This window comes from Ptychodera flava, chromosome 21 (assembly GCF_041260155.1).
Source record: "Ptychodera flava strain L36383 chromosome 21, AS_Pfla_20210202, whole genome shotgun sequence".
Lineage (NCBI taxonomy): Eukaryota > Metazoa > Hemichordata > Enteropneusta > Ptychoderidae > Ptychodera > Ptychodera flava.
This window is the reverse complement of record NC_091948.1, coordinates 32,290,073-32,308,236: the sequence shown is the minus strand read 5'-3', so window position 1 is coordinate 32,308,236 and position 18,164 is coordinate 32,290,073. Positions and strand designations below refer to the sequence as shown.

The 18,164-nt window shown below is 36.8% G+C and overlaps 1 protein-coding gene across 2 annotated transcripts; it reads right to left on the bottom strand.

Annotated features, from left to right (window-relative positions):
* Positions 1–8,012: 8,012 nt before the first annotated feature.
* Positions 8,013–17,478, bottom strand: LOC139122045 (protein PRRC1-like). Of its 2 annotated transcripts, none has more exons than XM_070687410.1 (7): positions 17,393–17,478; positions 16,156–16,340; positions 14,029–14,225; positions 13,338–13,511; positions 12,423–12,477; positions 11,607–11,874; positions 8,013–9,678 (listed from the first exon to the last, which is right to left on the bottom strand). In XM_070687410.1, exons 2-7 carry the CDS (start codon positions 16,295–16,297, stop codon positions 9,369–9,371), a joined length of 1,146 nt encoding a protein of 381 aa, XP_070543511.1. In that variant the 5' UTR covers positions 16,298–16,340; positions 17,393–17,478; the 3' UTR covers positions 8,013–9,368. The 2 variants fall into 2 exon arrangements, with proteins under 2 accessions (XP_070543511.1, XP_070543512.1); XM_070687411.1 differs by having other exon boundaries at positions 17,397–17,450.
* Positions 17,479–18,164: the final 686 nt, after the last annotated feature.

Here is an 18,164-nt window from a genome sequence, read left to right as displayed (position 1 = left end):
CCATGCATAGTACGATGAAAAGAATCCTACAGAAGAACGAAAGTAAAGAGTCCTTTCTTTGAATGATAAATCTAAAACCTAAATTTGCATGATTTTCTCGAGTAAAGAGAAGAAGGACGACAGCGAGGACATACATACGGTACGGAGTACATATCAGTAAATATTAGGGAATGTTTTTAATATCGAGATCAACGCTATATAAGCTACATCACAGTAGTTAATGCTTCAAGGTGAAATTATGACCTGGGTACTGAAGACAACGTTTGCTGTTTGAGGTATTTCAGATTCTTCATCAATCAAACAAAGTAGGGAGAATATGTTTTCTTAAGATAAATTTCGTATACTATACTGTCCGATTCGTCGACACAGTTTTAAAAGCTGACCATGAACTTTTAGTTCTTTGTTATCTCAATGCTTCACCTTCAATGCGCTCACAGGTGCAAAATTTCCATGAACGTCTATAGGAATTATTTTGTCTAAAGTACATCGCACTCGAAACATTGCTCTACTAGTTGTCACTCAACAACTGCTTTCCTGTGCTCGTATTGAGTATTACGGCATAGAAACAAGAGGGTTGATGATTATGATAAATAATGCAATTCGTCTTCGAACAGGTAGTCTAAGTTATAATCGCGGCCATATTGGTCGTTATGGTTTTGACACAAGGGCTCAGATTGTCTTGTGCCAACAAATGCAAAGTATACGAGCCAAGAACAATTCCGAAAGAGTTCCGAGGAATGTGGTATAAAGGATTTCACTGTAATTTTTACAAACATCAGTGCAAACACTTTTAACAAGAATATTTAGTTGCACTATGTTCTTTCAGAAAGGTTACACTTACATCTAAGAAATGCAATGGGACCAATCCCAAGTCTATCAAGTTTGCGGTGTAAGATATGTAATGAGGTTTGAGCTACCCATGGAGCTAGTACAGTGTACGACCTCCATACCCTTACATAAATGATCAACATATGGTCAAAAGTCAAACTGTTCACTAAGTTTACCTGTGTATGATTCCCTTACGTACGCCAGCGGCGTAAGCAAAACACTCACTAGACCACAGGGTACTGCAGGCATTATTGATGTTTCTATCTTTATTCATTTTTAGCTCACGTGTGTGAACACGTGGGCTAATGTCATAGCAATGTCTGTCTGTCTGTCCGTGTGTGTGTGTGTGTGTGTGTGTGTGTGTGTTAGCGTGTGTGTGTGTGTCTGTCTGTCTGTCTGTTTACACGATAACTCAAAACGCCTAAACAGATTCAAGTCAGATTTGGTACACAGGTACCATATGCTACTTGCAAGAACTGATTAGATTTTGGTTAGTGTGGCTTGCATATTAATGAAGTTATGCAATATCATTTTTTCCGTACAATGGTTTCCCTATGGAAACGGTAATGACAGTGTAGATATATATCAAGAAATACTGCACAAAATTTCATGAAACTTTTCACAGATGACAATCTCAGAACATTATGATGATACTGTGAGTGTCATGTCAATTATCTGCTCATTTGCATATTTAATGAACTGTTGTTATTAGTGACTTAACTCTGAAATTCCTGCACCAAACTTGATGATACGTGCAACAAATATTGATCTGATATATATCTAATTATACTTAGAAGCATTGGGCAGTGTCAAGTTAATAAATAGCTCATTTGCATATTTTATAAAGTTTTGTAATTAGTCATATAACTCCGAAAGAACTGCACCAAATATGATGAAATCTGCTGCAGATACTGATCTAACAGATATCTCATTGTGGTGTAAAGCACTTAGTAGTGTCAAGTTAATTAAGGGTTTATTTGCATATTTAATGAACTTTGTAATTAGGTATATAACTCTGAAATTACGGCTCCAAAGTCAGTGAAATCTGGTACAGATATTGATCTGATAACTATCTAATTGTACTGACAAGCATTTGGCATTGTCAAGTTAACAAATACCTCATTTACATATTTTATGAAGTTTTGTAATTAGTCGTATAACTCCAAAAGAACTGTACCAAATGTGATGAAATCTGCTGCAGATACTTATCTAGCAGATATCTAATTGTGGTGTAAAGCATTTAGTAGTGTCAGGTTAATTAAGGGTTTATTTGCATATTTAATGAACTTTGAAATTAGTGATATAACTCCAAAATTACAGCATTACATTTGATGAAACATTCTACAGATATTGATCTGATAAAGATATAATTTTACTGAGAATTGGGCGTGTCAAGTTAATAATTAGCTCATTTACATATTTAATACAGTTTTGTAATTAGTGATTTAACTCTGAGAGTACTGTTCGAAAGTTGATGAAACCTGCTACATATAATGATATAACAGATATCTGATTGTTCTTATTACACGCCTCACACGGTGTCGATTATATTGGTATGAATTGGGTTTATTGACAGAAATATTGAAAAACATAATACAATAAATCCTCATCAGAGATAGTTACTCTGGCAGTAGACCGTATACACATCTAGTCTTATCAGAAGTCTGTCTTCCACTCCGCGTTGTGTGCTCAATTGAACTGCTATCAGAATATACAATGTCTGTCTTTGTTCTTGTGTTTTGGTTAGTGATTATCCTGAGGTCTGCAAATGTTGCGTAACATCTCCTTGCTCGCTGTTTTGTCACAGGTCTTTTGAGATAGGTCAAAGGTGCAATATTGTTTTACGCAACTTCATAACAGTCAAAAAGTATGCAGTAATTCATGTCATACTGTATTATTTCATGCGTCCAGTAGTGTCTGATAAATATCAATACATGTCGAGTCGTAAGCAGCCAATTTGAATACTTGATAACTAAGTTTGTAATTTTATCAAACTCAAAGTCTTCCATTCAGGGGTCACATTAGCATGTCAAGTTGTTCTGTTGCGTAAATACTAAAGTTTACTAGTCTGTTTACTGGCTAGAAAACTTTCTGTGGAGCGTGCTAATATTAATGAACCTGTTGTAAAATACGTGAGCACATTCAGTTCATATCTGGTTGTTACTACTGTTGGATAGATATTAGGACATGGTAACAGGGCCAACCTAATCATAGGTTGGAATTCATCTTCAAGATCTATACGAACTGATGATGGCATATGATGTACTTGAATATATCACCATGTCACACTTTCTGTTTCACTGCATGCCTGGACTACACTATCGCAGAGACTTTTTCCCAAGTTGAACTGTAGCCCTAATATCTTGTATAATGAAGTGTTTTCACTCTCCACATATATCGCTTTTAGTTAATGTACAGACAGTCCTGTTGAAGTCATAGAAGTAGACTTATTTGTTACATTTGAAGACTATGATTTACACAATAGTGATGTTGGTATATTTTTTGATCATATTTTCAAATGTTGCTTTTTTGAAAAAATGTCTTTGATGTCAGTAATACAGTAACAGTACTTTCTTGCTTAATCAATAGCTAGCCTAGATAGGGATATTCTACATGGAAAGAGTTTTCCTGGTTGTTCCAAATTTTGCACACATTTTTTCAATCACATTTTCAAAGTGATAATAATAATGGGTCATGAAAGCAGAACAAAGTATATATTATAACTTACTACCTCCTAAGAATAAAAGCAAAAGTTTTTATTAAAGTTATATTTTTAAAGAAAAAAATACACTATACCAATCATGGAAACCACTGTCTCCATTTTAATAAAAATAAATGACTGCAGACTGCTTTGCAGACTCGGGGCCGTATTCGGGCCTGGTTTTCGCGCCTTGCTCTGTCTTTGGTAGCTTGTACAAGTAGAGGTGCACCAAGTGTCTCTGCATCAAGGTGGGCCTGTGCGGGTATTGAACTCTATTCATTCGGCCCGACTTCTAGTGACTATGGTTCCAAAGGCTTGGACTCTACCACTGCGCCACGATGGTTCAGCCCACCTCCACCCCTGAGCATTCACAATTTAACCAATTTTGACAAATTAATGCTTACATTTGATTCCACTATTCCAACCATACGGATGATGATGGAAAAGTCTTTGATTTATCACAATTCAAGTTGAACACATTGAGCCTTAGAGAAGTTGTTGCACAAAATGTAAATAGCTTTCATGAATATATCAGGCGCCTTTGCAACTATCAGTGTCGGTACTGCAAGACAGTAGCCGTCGTTTCGATCTTCAATGGTAAACATTACTGCAATAGATTGTATTCCTAAATTCGATCAGTGGTATATAGTATCAGTTTTCGAAAAAAAGAAATCTAAGCAAAGACCATCTTGCTTGTATCTCCATGCACAATTGGGTAGAGTAACGTGCTCCGTGCAAAACTGAATCACAGGACTGTGGCCCAAAACAAACGTACCCAGAAAATTATTCACTGTAAAAAGGTATGTACACAGGAGAACAAAAGGGTGCAGGAGGTGCGAAACACAACAAAGAAAGTGTTAAAATGAGCATAACAACGACAAAAAGCGAAACTGCAAACCAGAAAATACGGTAATCTCGCTTGTACCTCTATCTTTGTAGTTTGCAAGAAAGATAAATACAAATCCTTGTATAGACTAGATTCTTAGTTCTTAATTTTCATATCGTTGGTGAATTCAGTTTCTTGTCTTTCCATACGACCAGAGCCGAAGAACTATCTCTCATCATACAGTCAAACAAGATGTCTTGATCCCCTTCCCACAGCCTTGCTGTAGAAATGCTTGAATAATTTAATTCTGTACACAAACCGTTAATCGCTCCCTACAGTCGGGAAAAGTACCTTTATTACGTTATTCAAGTAAGCAATAGCCTAAAAAGCTATCGTATGAGATTTTTTAATTTTCATAAAATAATGGCAAACACTGTCACTCATCACTTCCAAGTTGCTACAGGAAACTTTGTAATCTAAACATAGAAAGTTTCACAGTACAGAGACTGCTCTACTTAGAGTTACTTAAAAGTTCAAGAAAAGTCGTTGTCATTGCGAACATCAAAATTTGCATATAAGCTCTGCGTATGTGTGAATAATTCGTGAAACTTTGAGGCGTCACCGTTGTCCACTGCACATGGTATACCGTTCTAAAAGGCTATCATCTGCAGGTATTGATGTCAAATGACTCGAAAATTCACTTCCTGGATAGAATCATGCAAGATAAATAGTTCATTGTCTAGATATAAATAAAAATATCCTTTACAAAAAGAAACCTCTTCATTCATGCATGGGCTACCAGACCTTGTCGCTGGGCTACCAACTTCAGAAAATGGTAGCCCAATCGGACTACCAGGGAAAAAAGTTAATTTTGAGCCCTGTATATACATATATATATATAATATATATATATATATATATATATATATATATATATGTGTGTGTGTGTGTGTATATACACACACACATATACACACACACACTGAATTATTCAATTTATATTCCACTTTTTTGTTTTACCTTTGTCGCGCGGGGGGAGGTCACCCTGTCTTCGAAAGTTGGAATGGGGGGGGGGGGGGGGGGGGGTTCAGCCAATTTTGACATCGGCAAAAAATAATCCATCGCGCCCCCCTGGGCCGAAGAAACTGACCAGTCCCTAAACGAATAGTGGTATGACCGTCAGTTCAGACTCAATTGAATTTTAAATCGCCAATTTCAACTGGCGATTGCGTTGAACACTCGTACAATTTCGACATCGGGAACATCAACATCTCTTCCCCAAATTTTGCAAAGTTGATATCTACATCTTGGCTGCTATTGCAGAGTATCATGTTCTGAATCTCATTTTCACATCATAATGCAGTATTGCTAATGATAACCAGTTTTTGTAGCTGATTTATGAAATTCACAGTGAGGACACAAAGACAGTTAAATTTCCATTTCTCCAAAACTGCAACAAGAAGCACAACTATATTCAAGTACAGCAAGAGCCATCCCGCTGGGCACAGACTTGTACTGGAACATCACAGTGATATCTTAATATGTAACTGTAATCAATTTTTCCTAAGCTTTGTTAATTCTATAATTGTACATACTATCTACTCCACTGTGAATCGTACATACTATCAACACAACTGTGAATCGTACATACTATTTACTCCACTGTGAATCGTACATACTATTAACACCACTGTGAATCGTACATACTATCTACTCCACTGTGAATTGTACATACTATCTACTCCACTGTGAATCGTACATACTATTAACTCCACTGTGAATCGTACATACTATCTACTCCACTGTGAATCGTACATACTATCTACTCCACTGTGAATCGTACATACTATCTACTCCACTGTGAATCGTACATACTATCTACTCCACTGTGAATCGTACATACTATCTACTCCACTGTGAATCGTACATACTATCTACTCCACTGTGAATCGTACATACTATCTACTCCACTGTGAATTGTACACACTATCTACTCCACTGTGAATCGTACATACTATCTACTCCACTGTGAATCGTACATACTATCTACTCCACTGTGAATCGTACATACTATCTATTCCACTGTGAATCGTACAGACTATCTACTCCGCTGTGAATCGTACAGACTATCTACTCCACTGTGAATCGTACATACTACTATTCCACTGTGAATCGTACATACTATCTACTCCACTGTGAATCATACATACTATCTACTCCACTGTGAATTGTACAGACTATCTACTCCATTGTGAATTGTACATACTATCTACTCCACTGTGAATTGTACATACTATCTACTCCACTGTGAATTGTACATACTATCTACTCCACTGTGAATTGTACAGACTATCTACTCCATTGTGAATCGTACATACTATCTACTTGACTGTGAATTGTACACACTATCTACTCCACTGTGAATCGTACATACTATCTACTCCACTGTGAATTGTACAGACTATCTACTCCACTGTGAATCATACGTACTATCTACTCCACAGTGAATTGTACATACTATCTACTCCACTGTGAATCGTACATACTATCTACTCCACTGTGAATCATACTACTATCTACTCCACTGTGAATCGTACATACTATCTACTCCACTGTGAATCGTACATACTATCTACTCCACTGTGAATCGTACATACTATCTACTCCACTGTGAATCATACATACTATCTACTCCACTGTGAATCATACATACTATCTACTCCACTGTGAATTGTACATACTATCTACTCCACTGTGAATCATACATACTATCTACTCCACTGTGAATTGTACAGACTATCTACTCCATTGTGAATTGTACATACTATCTACTCCACTGTGAATCGTACAGACTATCTACTCCACTGTGAATCATACCTACTATCTACTCCACTGTGAATTGAACATACTATCTACTCCGCTGTGAATCATACATACTATCTACTCCACTGTGGATCGTACATACTATCTACTCCACTGTGAATCGTACATACTATCTACTCCACTGTGAATCGTACAGACTATCTACTCCACTGTGAATCGTACATACTATCTACTCCACTGTGAATCATATGCACTATCTACTCCACTGTGAATTGTACAGACTATCTACTCCATTGTGAATTGTACATACTATCTACTCCACTGTGAATCGTACATACTATCTACTCGACTGTGAATTGTACACACTATCTACTCCACTGTGAATTGTACATACTATCTACTCCGCTGTGAATCGTACAGACTATCTATTCCACTGTGAATCGTACATACTATCTACTCCACTGTGAATCATACATACTATCTACTCCACTGTGAATTGTACACACTATCTACTCCACTGTGAATTGTACATACTATCTACTCCACTGTGAATTGTACATACTATCTACTCCACTGTGAATTGTACATACTATCTACTCCACTGTGAATCGTACAGACTATCTACTCCACTGTGAATCGTACATACTATCTACTCCACTGTGAATCGTACATACTATCTACTCCACTGTGAATTGTACATACTATCTACTCCACTATGAATCGTACATACTATCTACTCCACTGTGGATCGTACATACTATCTACTCCACTGTGAATCATCTGATGCCTAAGATAAAGACAAGAACCAATATAGAGTACACACAGACAACAGTGTTACAAGTAAGAATTCTGTGTCTTTTATTTCATTTCTGGTGGCTTGGCCTACCATGGGAAAATGTGTGGAAGTGGTTCATAAATAAAAAAGAATAGTGTTGGATCCGAGTGGGATGTCAAAGGTCTTAGTTTGATAGTATCTTTTGAATTATTCTGGCAGTCTTACAAACATATGATTATTTGTACAATGTAAAATGATGAACACTGATACCTTTCATGAATACAATTAGCACTAGCTGCAACTCTGAAGTTCCTGCACATCTCACATTGACAAAGTAGCATGCACAAAACATATTCAACATAGTTTAGTGCAGCAGTCAAATATGGTATAATCTGCAAAAAAGAGCAAAATGTTGACATTTGTGAATACAAAAGAGGGGTTAACCTGTTTTGTTTAATTCTTTGAACAGCATAATGGAGAGGAGACAGGAATTGATACAATACAGATTATGGAAAACAGAAAAGTATCGAAGAATGAGTTAGGCTTTTAAATGCTAACATATGCATTGTTAATAAACATTGTCAAAATGATTAAAAAAGCAGATTTGAATTCAAATTATCTAAATTCTTGAACAAGTGATGAAATTTCACTACAATTTACAACAGAATTTGTAATGCATATCAGTGAATGATTGTTGTTACTTGAAAGGAAAAAATTCATAATCGTATTTATGTATTCAAAAGAACTTTATCAAAGATATCCTTCATTTAAAAGGTTTTTTCTCTCTGTACTTTTTACGAAGATATAATAGATATGCAGTTCTATGGCACTGCAAAAGCTATTGTGTTGTTTAGTGTGGTTTACGGAGTGAACATTCTTGAACTACTTAGTTTGCCAACTTGATGACAGACAACTGTGATAATGCCTCAGTAAGTAGTATTCTTAGACAAAATTAGTACCTTCAGAATCTGAGGTTAAAACACATCAAAGACCAGGGGATTTGTCTGAACTTTACATAGATGCAGAGTAACCAGGAAGTTCAAGTTTAGGGGGTGATGTCACACAATAGTCAGAGAGAAGACAGTGGTATTACCATAGTCATACACATAGTTTAAAAGGTTTGCCTAGTCCCTCATTGTTTGTAAACAGTACAGACACTGGGAAACACTATGGTGTATCTGTTACCCTTCTGTTGAACATGATCTTGACACAACAGCTTGACTGAAACCTGTCAAATCAAATTTAGCTTTTCTGCGTCTTAAAAATTTGAAACCCTTGACAGAATACTAGAGCTCATTGTTTTGACAGGTTTTGGTGTATGGCTGTAATTTCTCCAAGAAATAGAAAATTTGGAATATATCATTTTTGAAGAGAAAAAGTCCTAATTGTTTCAAATTTACTTTAAGTCTATAAGTCTATATCCTGGGATGTAACCTTTGTTTGTAAAGTCCAGCGATTGTTAGGCAAGCTTGATAAATCATATCCCTGCGACTGACTCCAGTAAATGCCACATGCCAATCTGAATGGTGGATGTGTGGCAGGTTTTGCTGGATAACTTCACCAACTGTAACCGCTAACCCTGACCATCGAAGACCATAATCTGAACTGGTCCTGTCCTGTGCTTGGCTGATGTACTCTGAAGGAATGGGTGTGGCTTGTGTGAAGGTTTCTAATTTGACACTGTTTAGTGGATCATCAAGGACTACACATCCAATATCAAACCACCTGAAATGAAATCAGACAGGCAGGGTAATATACAGGATTCAGATATTTCACCACTGGGCTGTAACATGTAGGTGACTGGGAAAATATTCTTTTCATATCCTTTTTCAAGGTAAATATTACACAGGCAGGCAACTCAAGTGGTTTGAAGTCTAGGCTCACAATTATTTGATGTAAACTGGTAAGTGCTAGTGAAATTTTGTGTCAAGAATGTATACAAGACAACAAAATTATAGTAGACCATCAAACCATCAGACTTGATGCTAAGTCTAGGAAACATCAAACCCAAAATGGATTCTCTCATCCTCAATAGAGGGGTTCAAGATGTTTTCAACTTTTGTTTCAAATTATGTCAAAATGCAGGTGTATTTCAATCACTTATGATGACCAGAAGGTAGGTATCACAACATGATTTAATTATCATTTTTATATTCAGAAATTACTTTCACTGATTGAAATTAAATCGGTGTTCTCCCCAGGCCATTTTAGCGTAGCGGTCCCACTACGCTTTTGCCTCTCCCCGCTACGCTTTGATTCTGTCCGCTACGCTTTAAAATATTCCTGCCATCCTTCAGTTCACATGTTCTGCGTAGCTACCAGCTGTTGCATGCATTGTCTACACATTAGCGCTCACTGCAACTTTCAACCTGGTGAAAGAGTGGAAGGTGTGAAGTATGGTATGCGTCAGATAAGTTGTCCGTAAGTGTTGAGAGGAACGTTAAAACAATAGAAGAATCGGCTGGGTTGTTCACAAGTTTTCATTCTACAACGACTATTACGACCAACAAAGACCAGGCTTTAGTCGGTATACATCGAGGACAAGTATTCACAGAGTTAGGCGGTGTAGCACTAGCAGGGCCTTTGATCACACTCCAATGCTTTGATCAACGAAATGGGCCGCAAAAGAAACAAGAGAAGCAGTTGACTGGTGAGGTTGATTGTGATTTTACAACGATGATCGTTTTTTGGACCGAGTACGATCAGGATCACGATCGTGATCACATTGCATTCCAATATGGCTGCGGCCATGTTGGCCGCAATGTTTATAACCTGTTGACATTGATAGTGGCGTCACGTGTGGTTCCACTCTGACACGTTATCTGAAAGATTTTACACCTGATTTTCGAGTGATTCTAGTCGTACGTAGTTCATGTCTTGAGATCATCTTGGTGGGATTTTTAAAATCAAGAATTGAACGACGATGTTCAGTGGCAGTGGTAGTTATGCAGGGGAGGGGGGAGCGGCTGGTTGAAATAAATCCCCGTGATGAAAAATTATTCAATTACGTTGAATGGTGTAAAGCTTAAACTTGTGAATTTTCCTCTTAGTTGGCAATTTTTGACTATTTAATTTGCAATATATGTATTAATGAAACTCCAAACAGACAAACCATTTCTTGCTTTCAATCTGAACTTGCTGTTACTGTTTGAATCTTCTGTTTTAAGTGTAAGTGTTATTACAATACTGCGGTGATTTATTTAAGTGTAATAAAGAGTTTCCATTATGTTCAAACTGCATACTTGTGTGTTACCATTGCATTTTGTTGTGAGTGTACATGTATGTGTGGGTGCATGTGCATGCTTATATCCATATGCAAATACAAATTAATGAATATGCAAATGATTATGCAAATTAGTCACTATGCTTTGGCTTGATCCTGGGGAGAACACTGTAAATTAAAATGGAAATAAATCAATATGAAAAACTAATGATTTATTCATAGTGCTATGTAAAGCATTCATTTTCCTATCTTCCCTTACTTTAGTAAAAGTAATGTATCATCTATAAAAATTTTTTACATTTTAACATGTATTTCAACACTGCTTTTAATGAGTCATAACTATAATAATGCACTGACAAAGATGTTGGGTTGGATGGGGATTTCATTATCCTTCTTAGTGAATGGAATTTCCACAAATTAGCATACGTACTTGTCTGGAATTAACTCAACAATAAAGTTCTCCACCGACACACACGGCTGTTTTTCATGGATTTGTCCATTCCGTCGTAGATTCTCTATCCTTTCTTCTGCTCCTTTTAATCCTGCAGCAAAACCTTCTGGTTGAGGGGCAATGTTTGGCTGTGATGGTTGTCCAGTGACTGTAGCTCTACCGAACACTTTTTGAAAGGCATCTCTGACTGGTCCTACTTTGACCTCTTTCTCTGAGGTCACAACGATGTCAATTTCTCCACCAGAGCCTACAACAATCAACAATCATTTCAAAATCATCAAAACATTTCTCACAGTACAAAGAGACACCACTGCAGTACCATAGCCCTTATGTCTTAATGGGCTGGGTCCAGATTTCTGAGTTTTTCTGACTTAAATATCAAATAATCAGTGTATTTTACAATCAAAGGAACACATAGAGTTATACAAATAACAGAGTGTGAACTGCTTCACATCTTACACAGAGTTGCATCTTGTTACAGACATCTAAATTTTCTTAATTACCACCTACATATAATGGTTGAGTATTCTGTATTTGATACTGTATAGTCAATCAATCTTCTTAATAAGATGTAACTTTTAAAGATTGGATCACATCATAGAATGACCCTTCCTCATAAGGGATCACATCTATATCATAGTTCTGCTGTCTTGATCCTGTATAATATAACTTAACTAATTATATCTCTAGTTAATTAGTTAATTAATAAGGCAATTTGTTGGTTTACAGAGACTGTTATAAACCAAGAGAAAACCAAGCACTGAAAATCAATCCAGTACAAAATAGAATACTTACGGATAATGGGTGCCATTCCAGGATCCAATGTAGTTATCATTGTGTCCACAGAACTCTGTAAGTGAAAACACAAAATTTGAGTTATGTTATCCTCTGTTGATTGGTATGATATGGTAATTTCAGTTGAGATATTTAAATTAATTTGTGAATTCTTGCAAAATCTAAATTGTCACAACTTTCACCATGTGACTCAGACAGTGAGACTGATGCTATTTATGTATTTCAAACAACACAATGCAAACTACATGATTTCTACAAAAGATTTGGATGAAATACAGTTACTGGATGAAATGCATTTATTCATGCTTACTCAAGTGAACCACATTGAATATTATCATATCTATGTCAAGTAGGAAAGTTTATATGGAAATACTGGCAAGGTTGTCTTTTTATAAAAGGGACCAAGTCCCCATCTTTGACACATGCTGCTACTTTCCATATTCTAAGAAATTATGTCATCTAATTGTTTACACATTATGATTGCTACCAGACCTTGAATGCACATCAGTCATTCTTATGTCATGTCACTACAAGTCACACACTGCTGTGAGATATAGTATCATTATCTTGTAGGTATTTAAAATTCACATTGTGAAAGTAATGTTTATAAGTATGTTTTTACTTAGGAATCTTAAAATTGTCTAAGCTGTTAAAAGGTGTAGTATATAACATTTTTTTACAGGTTTCAATCTGATAGTAGTAGACAAAAACTAGCATATTGGTTATCAAAAATAATCAACAACAACCAAAATAGCAGCTTCACGAATATTAACGACTATAAATACAAATCAAAATATTACCTTAGGATTTGTACTGCAATGCTATGAAAAGTGTGTGATACAAAACACCTCGTCTTACAAATTTCTGATCTAGGGTAGACAACCTGTCTTGATGACGCATTAAGCCTATTCATACCTTGGTTTTCTCTACAACTTTCTGAACCAATGAACTGCCAGAGAGCCAACCCCACATACCGCCAGCATCATCTCCGTGTTGCACTGGTTGAGAGTAGGGTTCATCACTGACAACACCTGGTAACTCTACTGAAGCACTGCTCTGATATGGAGACTGCATGGGGACTGGTGCTACCTGTGTGCACGGACATTGTGACAAGGAAACAATTCAGAGATCAAAGTCAGTAACTTAAACCATGATGAACATAGATCTTTTTTTCGTGTTTTGATTTCTTACTTAGTGAGTGAGTGCTTGCCTGATTGCTGCCTGTAATATTTGAAAACCTGAAATCAAAGTCACTGGAAGTGACACTCTTGACACTCCTTACTGTTAAACTTGTTCAACGATTCGCAATGGTTAATGGTATCACCTATTTAGTTAATTCTGTTTAAAAGGTTACTGGTAAGCATGAACTTCATTGGTTCACTTTGGTGTAACATGACACTTAATTGATTCACATTGGCATCAAAGACGTGAGTGATTGTACTGTTATACAGCTGAACACTGAGTGATATCACTGGATAATGGGCAACTCTGGGTTATAGAATACACATGTGTGTGCAAACAGTAATCTTTCCACAACAAATGCAGATGTTGACTGAATCACACGGAAAGGCACAAGGAAGACAAGTAGAAACTGTTTTGAACTCACTGGATACTGTTGTTGATGTGATAGACTGCTGTTTTGCTCAACTGGACTAGGTTGCTGCATGGGATTGTACATCTGTGGTTGTTGTGATGGAGGTGGTGGGGTAAAGATCTGTGGTGAGGCTAGAGAAGGCCCTGTTGGCACTGACCCTGGACCAGACAAGTTGATTGCTGATTGGTCATATGTGTTGACCATTGGAACTGTAATGAATTATGGTAATGCAGCCTTAATAACATTGGAGACTAAATATGTATACCGGTAGTAAAATGTTTCAACTGAGGATGGGGAACATATTGCTGAATGGTTTGGGAATGGCAAATTTCCCCCTCTCTCCTGATGTGCTTGCTTTGATCTGGCAAGGAAACTTGAAAACACAAGTGGAGACTAGTTAAAATCAAAAGTTACCAGTTTATGATGAAAACCAGTCTACCTCTCTGAGGCTAATGCTTTCTGATTCATGCTGCAAAATGTTATGATGTGACTGAGGAAGGACTAGTCACCTTTGAATGACAACATGTTCTGTAATTTATCTTCTCCTGAAAACCATGATTCAGCACTGTCCGCTAATGACTAGATGTTCCACTTTGGTCTAATATGTGGTTTATCAACTTTGTCTAAGTTGCAGTCAAAATGTAGCTCAGTCATTAACATTTCCAAATAGCTCCATGAAAAGGTAACTGGCTTAGAAAGAAATTTAAACTTGTCCCAAAGATACTCTTGCTTAGACAACAGAGACGGCATATGTAATGTTTTGAAAACCATTTACTTGCTTTTGGAGATGTAATAATCAGCAGATAACTGAACTGGAAAACTGATTGCTGTTAATTATAGTTGACCTTTTATCAATCATATATTTCAACATCCTATGAATCTTAAAAAACACCCAATCACTATAAGCACAAGGTAAAACTCCATTGCTGGTAGCCAGCATGCAGTTATCTTAAGGTAATGAGACTTTCTTCAAAAAGAGGAAAATGAACACTTTAGTTTATAATCAGTATGGGAGAACAATAAAAAGTATTTCACAGGTGAAAACAACTAAAATAGTTACATCCATACGAAAGCCTTAGTAACTCTAACTTTTGGCACTTTTCTTTCTCAACCTACTCTCTACATCCAGGACTCGAAATACTTTTTTTCAACCACCTGTCCACTGGACAAGTCAAAATAAAAAGTGCCTGTCCCAGTGAGAAAAGTACCTGTCCAAAATGGCATAATTTATTCTAAGAAACTATACTAATTTCAACTCAACTGAGACAATCTCCAGAGAAATTGAATGTCATTTTTAATTAGTTTGATAGGAAGTTTTTGACAGAACCAACGAGTGAATCTGGGAAAGTTCAACTAACTCACGTCTATGTTGTATGCAAAATGGCGTAACAACGCCATCCGTGTCGAGATGGCTCTGAGAATCTCCCAATCTAAGAGATTTGAGACGTGACCTTAGATAAATCAACATGGCTGACTCCTGTAAACAGTGATTAGATATTATCGAACTTTCTTTTACTTTTTTCTGACACGTAAATATCCAAACAATGATTTTCAAAATTTTAAAAGGTACATAAATTTAAACTTATGAATATTTGCTGTAGTAAATAGGTTGAAATACTGGTTGCAGGCTGAAAAAATCTACCTGTCAACTTGGACAAGTACTTTTCAAAACTTCTTGTCCCAGGCCAAATTTCACTTGTCCGGGACAGGCAGACAGGTATTATTTCGAGCCCTGACATCCATAATTCACTTTATCGACAGCATAGATGCGTGTAACATGAATTATTCTTATTGGCCTCTGATTTAAGTGATGACTGAAGTTTGACAATAACAACTCTGCTATCCTGGTATATCTACTAGCTGGGTTGAAAAGTTGAATATTGGATATTTCAACACACCTTCGGTAGTAGGCAAAGTAAATGTACTTGATATCCTGGACAAAATTGAGGTAAAAAATGCAGAAATTACACCCCCCTCCCCCCAAAAATATGTAGGAGAAATGTGGTAATTGCAGCAAAGTGATTCACAAAAATTGAAATTATTTTTTGTGACAAAGCTGGACCCACTTGTAGCAAATAAAGCATATTAGGGAAAGTAAATTTGAAACCCACTTTGGTGCAATCATTAAAATATACCTACCTCCTCCAGAGCTTGCAATGTTATCAACAGCCACAGAGGATCCAACTGAAGTATTGATAGCAGATGAATCTGCAGGTGATGTTAAAACTGGTGATGAGGGTTCACTGAACTGTTCCTCACCACTGCTAGCTTCTTCCATCATCTTGAAAATTCTTGAATGATTTTCACATTCAGAACCAATGACACTGAAATTTATGGTATAAATGAAACTAATACTAAATTTATGGTATAAATAAAAGTAACTAATACTGTAACTAGTCTTGTGTAATGTGTGTATATGTGTATTGTACTTCTGTGCAGTGAGAGCTAGTGACTGAATGGGTTCCATTTGCATCTTGCACAGCATTGAGAGGCTCATGTGAAAAAATTGGGTGATATTTGTGTACCTGGAAGATAGAAGCAGTTTGAAAATATCCAAAAACATATTTTCTGTGACGGAAATGGGACACTTTATCAGGGCATGGCATAGACCCTAAATAAGAGTAGGCACCCATCTATGATCTACACATTACCACACTGCCAACTTCAATATTTTAATGATACTTTCAAGACAGATGTTTCACGTTTTTTTTATTCACTCTGGTCTGAATATGTAGAACAGGTCTAAATAATGGAAGCAACAAGAGCAGTATGAGTGACAGTGTCAAATGCTACTCTGTAACATACGCTGTAAAACAATACCATTGGTGACACTGCAACCATGGACGTGGAACGGTGTATACGATACCAACTTGCTGCGAAAACGAGCACTGCCACTCCTTGACATGTTCTTTTGCAATGACCAAGCTACCCGAGTGGCAAAGGCTACGGATTCGCAGCCAAGATACCAACATGAGTCCATCACGATCATGATGGAGCTAAGGCTATTCTAAGCAGATAAGTTTCCATAGCTCGCAGAGAAAATAGCACTGAATGATTATCATCAGCTACCTCCCTGTAAAAGAGGGAGTTTCAATGATATCCCATGAAGGAGAACGATAGTATTACTCGGCTACTGTGAAAAGGTCATACGCCGCAGTTCAATACACAGTCCCGGACTACGTACAGAAGTTTATCCGGAGCTCTAAGTTCCATTTATCATAAAATCACGAAAGACTATATTGTAATGCATTCGCAGTTCGTTAAAAAGTTGTCGTTCATTCATCGACTCAAACATCTCAATTAAAGAAAGGGTTGGCCAGACATATAGCCAGCATGAATACAAAATATGGAAATAGTAGTAGATGGATACACTTACGTACAATCAGTCCGTCAACGCACAACACAAAATGGCCGCTTAGAGATGACGTCACAGTGCCACGTCTTAATGACCTTTAACCCTGCAAATAAGTTCCGTTGCGACAAGTTACAATAGTGTAATGACATGTGTACCTTGTAATAACAATGATGGAAGTTAAACTTCAGAACTTTTGCAAAAATGTTAGACCAAAGAAGATCAGATTTTATTTCTCGTTCTCGCGTGCGTCGTTAGCCATGCATTGCGATGTACTGCAGTATCAACGATGAAATTAGGGATGGACCATTTGATATTCAGGGGGGGGGGGTCGGAAGATAAACTCTGGAGAATTGTTTTTTTCTCCCTGCTTCACCAGGAATTACCTTTTTTTCAACTGTGTTCGCGCCCATGCCTACGCTGAAATACCAATAATTCCTGTTCTTGTTATTAAGATGCTTTCTGCACATGACATGACAAAACTGAATAAAGGAAAGAAATGTAAAGCAGCGTAGGCAAACAGCATCTATTTCAGAATTCTTTCCAGTCACCACTGCATTTCACATGATGTGTTTCTGTTCTGCAAATGACATACAATGTTCTACAGTCCACAGACAGATCAACTAGCAATGCGACATTTTAATTCAGTCTACATTTTACAAGGTAAACTCAAGAGATTTTGTAAGATTTAAAGTCAAATCATTTACTGAAATTCAAATTATTCCTGCTGTAATAATTGTAGAGAGACTGTACCTAAATGCAAGTTGTGGATAAGGTAGGCAAATTCAGATTTTTC